The following is an 11,423-nucleotide window of genomic DNA, read 5'->3' as shown; positions in this document are numbered from 1 at the left end:
AGTTAATTTTCTCCAAAATCACTGTATAAAAATAATAAAAAGAAAAGACAAGATCCAGCATGCCTTCAAATTTAAGAATCATGTTCAGCACATTCTAGAATTAATTAATACTACTGCATAGTAAAAGAATTTGTAGGAAATCTATTATAGGAAGGCGTTTCAGTCAAATATGGCCCCCCCCACCGAAAAAGAAAAAATTAATCCAACCTACACTATTAAAACTCTTGAGATTTTCTTCCGCAAAAATACTGACTACTTGTTATTTGTTAAGGGAAAAGTCTTGTTGTTTGGTAAGTGAGTTTTTTGGGTGTCTATATAAAACTTTACTGTAGCTCACTGTAGAAGCTGTAGAAAAAACTTTTGAAATGAGTAAATTTTTGGATATTTTCAAGTGTATAGTTTAAAAATTTTGAAAAGTTTTTGGAGGTTACTGTAACTATAAAGTTGTTAACAAACTTGTAGCAGATAAATTTGATTAAAAACGTGCTTGCCAAACAAGGCTTATAATAAAGTCCAAGAATCATTAATGGTGTATTGCACAGCGACAAGATATTAAGATGTAGATCAGTGAAAATAGAATGACATGACCCGTACGAATTTTCCAAATTCTCGGGGGAAGACGCTGAAAGTTGACTTTTCCTCTTTTTTTATTTTGATTTTGTCTTCACATTTATGTGTTTCTAGAAAGCAAACGATTTTGACTTGGAAATCACGTACATGTCTAGAAGCCAAGACAAAAAATGCAGAAACTGCAATTCTTGTCCCATGATTTTGGTGGTTTCCAATTTTTTTTTTTTCCTTTTCTTAAACTTGCAAGTTACTATCCCAAAAAATTTTAAAAAGATTTAGAAAGAAAATAAATGAAAAGGATCAAAATTAAGGAGAAAGGCATGCACGAAGCATTCAATAATTTTGACCAAAAAACAGCATCATCATAATTGATAATCTGTTGCTAAAGCAAAAGGGTTCTTCATGCCTCGCTTTCTTGTCACAATCCCCTCCTCTTGCTTTCTCCTTTTTTCACCACAAAAACATCCTCCTAAGCAAACGTTTCCAAAACGGCAACCACCAAGAGTGGTGCAACTAACGTTCCACATTCTATACTCACAAGAAAGAAAAGTAAAAATTTGATCAATCTGCAACTTTCCCAACTACTCATCCATTTCCAATAAGGAGCAATAAAATTACAGATCATATATACACTATCTTACGAGAATTTATTTGGATTGAGTTTTATATACAATCAGTGCAGAAAATTATATGTTATACTGAGACCCCATTTGGAGTTGCGGTGCATCCACAAAAAAAAGTGCTTTTAAAAACTAAAAGTGCTTGTTATGGTGCTTGATAATTAAAGTTCGTAAATTAAACGGTCCAGTTTTGATAACTTAGAAGTACTTTTGTTAAAAAAGCACTTATGTCAAAAAGTGCTTATTTATAAATCACCGGAACCCCAAATAGGATTTAAAAATTAGATTATGTGACATATGTCTACACCAAAATTATCTTATTTATTTACCTAATTTCTTGTACAAAAAAAAAGGGGCAGGTTTTTCTTTCTTTATGCTTAAAAAAAGAAAGAAAATCACAAATATTTGAGAGTTATAATTTGAAAATTAGTATGAAGTGTACGATAGTAAAAGTCAATTCAGGAAGGCGAAGTGATAATAAATACTAAAGAAAACCAAGAAACCCAACCGAGTTAAACCTCTTTCCCAGGGCCCACTCTCTTCAAAGTTCTTCAAAGCCGTTAGCTTGACTTGTCTACTTTCCCTTATTATAGTAATCATAATCATCCGCCATCGATCAAAGCTTATTCAAGATTACTAGTAGTCTTTTCTAAGCAAGCATATTTAGTTTCAATCTAGAAATGCTTTTCAGTTTGAAATAATCTTTTTTCTTTGAGCAATAAATCTTTTAATACTAATCCAAAAATCACCACCATTTCGCTTGCTTGTTCTCTCCTTCCGGGCACCTCTTCATCGGTTACAGCGACTTGATCAGTACAGTACTGTAGCCGGAGCTCAACTCGGCCTTTTTGACACAGTGAGTTGTTCCGCTAAAATCCTCCCTTAAGGGATTTTCTCCACTCTTTTTCCCCCTTTTCCCTTGGGTTTACTTCTTTATTTTTTTTTATCTGGGTAGTAACATCGATATCTTTCTTCAGGAATGTGGAAATTTTGTTGTTTACTTCGGGTTTCAGTTATAAAGCTTAGGTTTTTTTTTTTTTTTTTCATCTTTTATTCCTTTTGGTAGGGGTGTTTTTGTGGGGAGAAGGGGGGGGGGGTTGGTTGGGTGGGTGTTGGGGTTGGATTTTACATATGGACCCAAATAAAGAAGAAGGTTGAAGAAAGAAATGGTTGGTTGGGATCTTTTTCTGGATGGGCATATTCTTGTTGGCATAGTTAGTTCCGGAGGTGGGTGCAAATGAATTCATTTTCCTTTTTTCTTTTTCTTTTCTTTTTGGTTTTCCTTGCTAACTACAGCTTGTTCTTCTCGTTGTTGTTTCTTTGTCAGAAATCATAAAAGCCAACTAATAAGCTTTTTGTTACACGTATCTTTTGTACTACCGTAGAATTCTACCAGTTGGAAATACGACTTGATACTACCATCTACTACTTCACTAATTTGTATTGGCAAGTGTTGATTACCAAAACGGGTATTTCTGTATTTGTTTGTAAAGTTTGAGAATTCACACTTTCAATCCGGGGTGTAGGTTTTTGCCTGCCAAAACTGCCTGATGATCATTAGAAGCTGAAGGCATACTATGGGCACAGTTTGTCAAGTTTCGCATTTATTTTTATTTCCGTCTTCCAAATTTATTTTCTTTGATCATGTTTGGTTTGCTTGCATATCGAGCTGAACTATTTCGTCATGCTCTATTCATCAGGGAACTATTTAGTTCCTGAAAGAAATGTTGAATAAAAACAGTTCTCAACTATGCATGTATAAAATTTAGCTATTATGTGTTCTCGATTTGCAGTTTCTTTGTCTGTGCGGGAAGGATAAAATGGTCAATTCTATGCTGATTCTGTATTTAGTACCACTAATGTTCTTCTTCTTGTTCTTTGTAATTGTAACACTATTAAAGATGTTGCCTTCTGGTGTTTATGCAGATTCCAAAATACTTGGGAAATGCTTTTCTGTTTCTAGGAAAATACTTCTCTAGCTGGAAGGGAGGATTCTTGGTTTTGAATGATTACAAGCACCTCCTGTTTAATAGGTATGGTACGCATTTATTCAAGACAGAATGGTTTATTACAGGATGAAGCAGTATAAATCATCACATCATCTTGTTACTGCTTGCACATGCCTTGGAATATAGCTGATTCCAGTCTTCTCCTTTGTTTGACATGTGAAGTCATTTTGATATGTAGCATACGGCTTTGTCTTCTATGGACATGATATAGCTATTGCAAATAGATCAGATAAGCTGCAGAAGTTACGAAGTAGAGCCCTTAATTATGTGAAGAACTTTTTGGACCCAAAATCTACGAGATTTTGTAATGTTCTGTTGCTAGACTAATATGGTCATGCTGTCTTACAATTGCAAACATATTGGAGACAAATTACTTGATCTTGCTGCTATGTCCGTGTACTTTCTACCTCCTAATTTTTTTGTTTTTAATAATTATCGCTATAGAAATGAGTCTCCTTTTGCTTATGTTTTTTCTAGTACATTGTCTATTTGGCTGCAAATTGATGCAAGGAAATTATATTGATTGAAAAATTTGAGCTCTGCACTGAAAAACAAAAAAGTTGTAAGTTGATGAAAGGAAATATCGCTTCTTCACTGAAGCAGGAGCTTATGCTTAAATACCCATTGACAGAGCTCAATCCCTTTTGGGGAGATCATTTTGCATCTTTTGTACTGTGGCTATGCTTTGAAAAATAGTAGCTTAATCCAGAAGTTGGCTGTTATATGCTCAATTAGCTGAAGAAATCTAGCATCTGATGGCCTTTCTTGTTCTATGGGTTAACAACAATAACTCAACTCATGAGTCATGAACCTTCAGTGTCTGTAAATTAGAGTACATGATATTTGATAATAAGAACCTTAGCAGAAGAGTTGTTTTCCCCCACTGTGCTAAAGATCTACATCTTTCAGATGGTTTGATGCCTTATTTATAGCTGTTAGATAAAATTTACATTGTTTAATCCTGACCTAGCAAGTTTTCTATTTAACCTTTAATTTGCAGTGTGTGTGTCAGTTATGTTTCTGAGAAATAATTTTCCCTTGTTCATGACGGAAAATCTAATATTTTTATTTCAATTCTATTTCGAGTGTAACTACAATATTGGGTCTTTTGATGAGCGCTTAATCTTCTTTTTCTTAAATTCTTTTTTGACAGATTTTCTGGTGTCTCAATAAAGATGCCAGATTCGGCTGAAAAATTTGGAAAAACCCATACAAACACTGCAGGTGTTAGGGGAGAGAGTGAGTATGTGAGGCTTGTTATTTCTGATGAACCTAGAACAGCTGGAGACGTTAATTTGCAACCTCAAGCTTCAAGCAGATGGTCTCTTATTTGGTGGATCAAGGCCTTCATATGGTGTTCAAGCACAGTTATTATTCTTCTTGTTCTTCTCAAATGGGGACTTCCCTTTCTTTTTGAGAAGGTATCTCCTATGCTTCATTAAGCTTCTACTTCTCTTCCTCTTCCTCCCATACCCTAGCCCCTCCCAAAAAAGATAAATAATAAAAACTGGGGAGAAAATCATAACCTGATAGGATAAAAACAAAAAAAAGCTAAATCTGTTGATTAAATTAAGAAAATCTTTTGGTCAGTAATCGATTTTCACTTCATGTAAATAGCATGATGAAGTCCTAAAATTCTGTAAACTGGGGTCCAACTAGAAGGATGTAGGTGTGTAGATGGGCCAGATGGTTTTTTCAAGCAATTGTTATAGAAAGAACTTTTTACACTCACTCTGGTTCTGAGTATTTGCACAACCCTGTCGATCTCTCTCTCCAGAAGTGGCCATGAATTGCCTATAACACCAGTCTTGATGGCTTCCTGTTACCTACAATTCTGGATATGTGTTAATGGCTTCTAATTTGACATTTTGTATTCTACAATGTATAAAGCCCTGCATTCCAGATTTATCTGGAGAATGTTCCAGCTATTCGTGGTTGCTTGTTAGTCCAATTGGCGATTTGTATCTACTCGTGCAATTTGTTACTTATAGCACCAGAACTCCAGTCATTTTATGCTGTAGGTCATGATAATGGTGAACATTTCATCATGAAAATTGTTTGGGGTTTGTTACATATATCCTATTGTACCCTAGGACAATACAACTGCTAGGTACTGAGCTATTTTGTTTAAATACTGGCTTAGGTACTTATGCCTATTCTGCAATGGGAAGCTACTTCTTTTGGTCGTCCAACACTTGCACTGGTGCTTGTTGCTTCTTTGGCACTATTTCCTGTGTTTCTAATTCCATCTGGCCCTTCCATGTGGCTGGCTGGGATGATATTTGGATATGGTCTTGGATTTGTGATAATAATGGTTGGAACCACTGTTGGGATGGTCCTGCCCTATTGGATTGGTTTACTTTTCAGAGACAAAATTCATGTAAGACAGCTGTTGCCTTCTTCTTCTTCTTCTTCTTTTCCCGGGAAAAAAGAGAGGGGGGGCGGGGGGGGTTCTTATGGACGTCCTTCTTCTCCTATGATATATGGCTCCTTGATTTTCTAACTAGTAAATCTGCTTTCTCTGCTGAATCTGCAGCAATGGTTAAAGAGATGGCCCGATAAAGCTGCTATGATCAGACTGGCAGCAGAAGGAAGTTGGTTTCACCAATTTCAAGTGGTTGCCCTGTTCAGGGTCTCGCCATTTCCATATACAATTTTCAACTATGCTGTAGTCGTGACAAGCATGAGATTTTGGCCATACTTAGGTGGATCAATTGCAGGGATGATTCCTGAAGCCTTCCTTTACATCTACAGGTTAGTTGCAATACCTGTTTTTTCTCTACAACTATTGGCTGGTTATCTAAATACATACATATTTACATTAGGCCCTCTACAAAATAAAGGAGCAGTGAGGCATTTTTTTTTATTGGATTATCACTTAATCAACTCTTAATTTCATTCGCATACTTCTGCATCTCTTTTACTGTCTGTTTGATGATAAGTGCATCACCGAGTAAACCAGTTTTAGAGCTATAGTTAGCAAACCTGTTTTTGATGTAGATCAATTAAATATGAAACATGTGCTTTCTTGAAATCCTCGTTATACAACACTGGTGCTAATGTCTGATTTTGTGTATTTTATGTTCCTCTTGCAGTGGTCGGCTAATAAGAACATTTGCAGATGTCAAGTACGGGAACTATCATTTGACTCCATTGGAGATAATCTACAATGTCATTTCTTTTGTTGTAGCAATCATCACTGTAGTTCTCTTCACAGTCTACACAAAGAGGAAAATGGATGAACTTAAAAGGGCAGAGACCAATGACTCAGAATCTGCCCATGGCAATGAAAATCGTGAGATGGAGAAGCTTCCTCTTGAAAAGCCCAAGCAAATGAGTTTCCAATCATGACGGTGACTTATATATACATAGCTTAGGCATATTTGGGAGTGTATATAATCTGACTGAGCTTCCAGGGGAGTTCTTTTAGATCCCTTGGGAAATTGACAACTTGTAACTAGATAAATTGAAATCCATCCATTGAGAATATATATCAAAGCCTAACATCTTCTAGTTCTAGAGGTTTCCTTGGTGTCTCCAGTTTCTTTATAATCTGGCACATGAAATATCAGCTGTCAGCTCATGACAGTTAATCTTTATTCCATCAAAATTCATATTTGCTTTTTCTTTTGTATCATTTAGTTTGTTTATTTAACCGTTTAAAAGTTTTACACTCTTCTCTATATATCTTTATATATTGCGAGATAATTTTTCAAACTAAATAAAATTTGCTAGATACGAAATTCACAAAAGACTATCTTCATATAAGTAAGTGGATGAATAATTTTTTTTTTTTTTTTTTGAGTTCATGCTGACTGTAAGCATCCTTCAAAAGAACTGCAACTAAATGACGTTAAATAGATAAAATTCTGTTGATCACCAAAATTTAAGTCACAACAAAATCCATCTACTCATGTATGTTATTTTAGTCCTTAACCTTCCAGACCCAAGCTAATAATTTTTCCAATTCTAAGGGCATTCCGTCGTGTCTGCTGACTTTTTGTGGAAGCGTGATGGGCTTTCTTCAGATGTGGGTGCTGAACTTTGGAGAATTTGGCCGGTTGAGGCTTGAAGAAAATGGGAAAGAAAGACTGTTTGTTATTTTGATAGATACCCGTGAAGAAAATGCACTCCATTGTTTAGTGCATGCTCATCATTGATTCCTGCCTGCGTATCCATAAAAATGGTTTTATGGGATCAAGCCCCACGTAGTTCTGTAGTAGATATTGTCAGCTGAAGATCTTCTTTGCATCGAAGTCTTTGTGGGTTGTCCTTCAAGTCTACCAGCTTCAAATCTGGAGTTTTGGCCGAACACTGCTCTTCTATATACTGCAACACATGAGAGTCATTGTTAACTCTGCATCTTTAACGTGGACGAACTGATATACTCGTAATTCATGCGTGTTACTTGCCTCTGAATCTTCCCCGCAATCTTGTACTTCTCATGCCAGGAGACGGTAGATCGATTCTATTCCACAAGGAATAGAAAACGGGCCTCCAACGGCTCGTGTATTGCATTGAATTGGGAAAAGCTGATATGAACTATTCTCTTTAGGACGGGAGGGTTGAGACAAGAAGGAAGGATATGACTGAGGTTGAATCGGAGTCGAAAACAGGTGCTCGATAACAATCCATCTATCGTAGATGCCAAAAGGGTTGTTCTGAAATTGAGTTTCTTCGACTGGAGGTAATCCCTTGATATTTCGTGTAATAAACGGATGATCAAGAAGCATGGGAGCGGTCCATCTACAATTTGGATCCGCTAGGAAGAATCTGCTCAGAAAGTCTTTTCCAAGTTCGGAAATTACTGAGGATGGACCTTGCACCATCTCAACATACAAATCCCACATCTCCTCGTCCGTCCAAGTTTGCCTTCCCGTCATCATCTCCAAGATAGTGCATCCAAGTGACCATACATCGGTTGCCGTCCCGTGCATCCCAAACATTATGGACTCCGGCGATGCATAAACCCGCGTGCCACGATGGCGACGCAACAATTCGACTCGATCCTCCTCCCAAACGTGCTTGGCTAGTCCAAAATCAGCGATCTTCAGATGGAGCAAATCAGTCCCATTTATTTTTGGGAAAAGGAGGATGTTGCAGGGCTTCAAGTCACAGTGAACTAACCCTCTCCGATGAACATGGGAAAGACCACTAAGCAACATGCAGGCGTAAGCGGCTGCATGGGATTCTGGCATAAGACTTCCCTTAACGTTGTAAGCGACGATCAGATCATGAAGGGTGCCTCCGGGTGCATATTCCATTAACATGTTGTAAACTTCTTTTCCATTCTCGATGCTAATATCCTCGGCAAAGCACCGAACAATGTAGGGATTATCTGCTACTTCTTTCAAGAACTCCGCCTCCTTTATAGTTTCTTTTGAGTGCTGAAACCCAGCACTCTTGACTGCTGCAAACGAACGTCCTCCCAGGAATAGAGAATTGGCTTCACCAGCCAAGTATACAGTCCCGTACGATCCGGCTCCAAGTTTTTTGTACTTCTTCCACTTCAAAGTTGTAGCGGTGAATACACTCGTCATCTTGACCATCTTGAGAACGCCGCAGCCGAATCACTTGTTGATGAAACTGCTGCACAATTATTGATCTCGAAGAGGGGATGGTGGCTCAGAATGCTATATTATCTTGATAGTATTGGCGTTTGTATCATCCACAGGAAACTCTTTTGCAGGGCTCAACTTTTGTGGCGAAACGATCTCTCTTATTATGTATAGTACTAGCACATCAATAATCCTTGTCTAGATTGGATTCGGTATTCTTATTTGTCAACATGTTGTTAATCCTTGTCAAGATAGACTTCTACAATCTGTTCTATAGTTCACTTTTGGAAACTGGACGTTAGGAATTTGCATCGATGTTGTATTTGTTACCTAAATCAACTTATCTACTTATATCGGATTTGTTACCTAAATTAATTTATCAATTTATATGCTTATAGACCAAATAGATTACATAATGATCAAATGTTTTTTTGTTTATATGCTTATATAGACCAAATGCATTATAAAAAATCAAATGTTTTTCATAGCTTGCTTTTATATAGTGTTTAGCGTAATTTCTAAATGTGATTGGTTGCCAACGAAATCATCATGCTCAAGATTATTCTTTAACCCTTCAAACATGAGCCATCTGCTCTAGTTAATTAGCAATTAAATTAGAAATTAACCTTATGATTAATTTAATGCTGTTATTTACAAACAAGAAAATAAAAAACAAAAAAAAATTCATTATCTACTCGTTTATGAATTAAATAGTACATCTTCCTCGAGTTAAAAGATAAGAAAATGGTATTTCAGATATGTTTTGATGTGTAAGCACAATTACTGAGGTCGTAATGTCACACCAAGAGATGGATGCTCAACAAAATAAATGCTACTAATAGATTCGTTAACCTGCTGCCTATGACTTCCAAGTCTTCCAAAGCATCTTGCCCACCCCAAAATTTGCTCTTATGTATAGGCATCAAGCGTGTCTGACAGGTGATTTGTAAGAATATGATTTCGAAGGCATACTCTGATCCATGATCGGAGTCGAATTCATTTAAACTTTTTTCCACTCAAAAAAAAAATGTTAAGCTTGTTTGGCTTAAAACAAGCTACATGTCCGTATAAAATAGATTAAAGGATCAGAAATCAAAATTTAAGTAAAAAATCAATATTATGTTATTCCTAAACTTTTGCCAAAGCTTGTGAGAATTAGGGTAGTCATAAATGTGGTAATTAAAAAAAATTGCTTCTTCCAATTGGTTGAATATCCATGCTAAAATATGGGCTATACCAAATGTACTCAAAATTTTTTCCAAAAAAAAAAAAAAACAGAGATAGAAAATACATTTTTTCAGATAGAAAATAATTAACGTCTTCTATATTTAATATCTGTGAGAGTAAAGCACACAAAGGTAAAGTGTTGCAACTGGAAAGGACTTGAACAGTTATTCTGCATGAGCAATAGATATATAGTTATCAATGTGTATACATTTAGTCACAAGAAGAAACCAAAGATATTAGTCCTTCCAAGTGATTACCCTAAGTAAGTCTCGGAATAATAAAACCCAATTCTCCCCTAATTTCTGATTTGGAAAGTTTGAACCCATATGTGCCCTACAGAGTGATAAAAACGGCTTTGGATTAGTACACTTGAAGACATTCAACATGATATCAAGAACAATGAATCAGCCAAAATGTCAATTTACTTACCCAAACCCAGAAAAGAATAGCAAATCTCAAATGAATTCTGAAACAGTAGTATGAAGTGAATCAAGTATAGAACCAGAGCTGGGAGGTGAAACCAAAACAGTTCATCCGAATGCTCCACTCATGTTCTAATTTTGCACCTACTAGAAATAATAGCTTCAATTGGACAAAGATTAAAATCTCAATGCTGCACAAAATAAGTAGTTAACTGCAGCTCTATAAGTGGGTAATTAAGTTGGATTGAATTCCATCACCATATCAATATGTAAACAGAACAGAAAGGATCCATGTACCTCATAAATTCATTAACAAAAAGAGCATAACAAAGATCCACAAGTACCAGCTGAGTTAAGGATCAGCCATCAATATTATTGGCATGAAGAATTCCAGTGACTTCTCATTCAGTTTTCTAGAATGGAGGAAACTAATTTCTTGAAGTCCTGTACATCGTTACACACCTGCCACATATAGGTATGAAAATCAAAATTAGGCATGGATTGGAGGGACAATGGCCCTGAAAGCAAGATAGGGACAAGAAATCAAGAATGCTAATTAAGAAGAAAAGTATTGGTTACATCAGAAATTACAAGTTTTAGTTATTAGCAATATATTATGATCATTGTACATGCATAATATATTAAGCAAGTTCCTGAGCATATTATAGGGTTAAAAAATAAGAAGAAAGAAAGAAAGAAAGAAGAATGAAAGGAGATAGTCCGAAGTAGCACCTCTATGAATTGAATCCTACCTGAAGTGTAAAGTGTAAACTGATGTAGAAACCATGCAAGCTAGCTTTTCGTCCTTTACTTGTATGCAATGGAAAAAGATATAGGATGGGAACTGAGGTTAATTTGCATAAACAAAAAAACCCCTTAAATTTTCATCAAATCCAAGCATAATAGAATCTTTGGTTCTTTGGACATAGAAGATAGAACACTAAAATATTTACAATTCCTTTTTTTTTTATTTTTTTTGTGGGCCATTCTCATTCGTTTCTCATCTCATATAATTTT

General features: G+C 36.0%; 2 protein-coding genes across 2 annotated transcripts; one reads left to right on the top strand and one right to left on the bottom strand.

Moving 5' to 3' along the window:
• Window positions 1–1,728: 1,728 nt before the first annotated feature.
• On the top strand, window positions 1,729–6,718 carry LOC113763150 (transmembrane protein 64). Its single transcript, XM_027306879.1, has 6 exons — window positions 1,729–2,046; window positions 3,117–3,223; window positions 4,353–4,620; window positions 5,343–5,579; window positions 5,736–5,953; window positions 6,295–6,718. Exons 3-6 carry the CDS (start codon window positions 4,375–4,377, stop codon window positions 6,548–6,550), a joined length of 957 nt encoding a protein of 318 aa, XP_027162680.1. The 5' UTR covers window positions 1,729–2,046; window positions 3,117–3,223; window positions 4,353–4,374; the 3' UTR covers window positions 6,551–6,718.
• Window positions 6,719–7,396: 678 nt separating this feature from the next.
• LOC113760315 (mitogen-activated protein kinase kinase kinase 17-like) lies at window positions 7,397–8,739 on the bottom strand. Its single transcript, XM_027302869.1, has 2 exons — window positions 8,008–8,739; window positions 7,397–7,528 (listed from the first exon to the last, which is right to left on the bottom strand). The coding sequence occupies exons 1-2, from the start codon at window positions 8,737–8,739 to the stop codon at window positions 7,397–7,399; spliced, it is 864 nt and encodes a 287-aa protein (XP_027158670.1).
• Window positions 8,740–11,423: the final 2,684 nt, after the last annotated feature.

Source organism: Coffea eugenioides, chromosome 2, assembly GCF_003713205.1.
Source record: "Coffea eugenioides isolate CCC68of chromosome 2, Ceug_1.0, whole genome shotgun sequence".
Classification (NCBI taxonomy): domain Eukaryota; kingdom Viridiplantae; phylum Streptophyta; class Magnoliopsida; order Gentianales; family Rubiaceae; genus Coffea; species Coffea eugenioides.
This window is presented reverse-complemented; position numbering and strand designations above follow the sequence as displayed.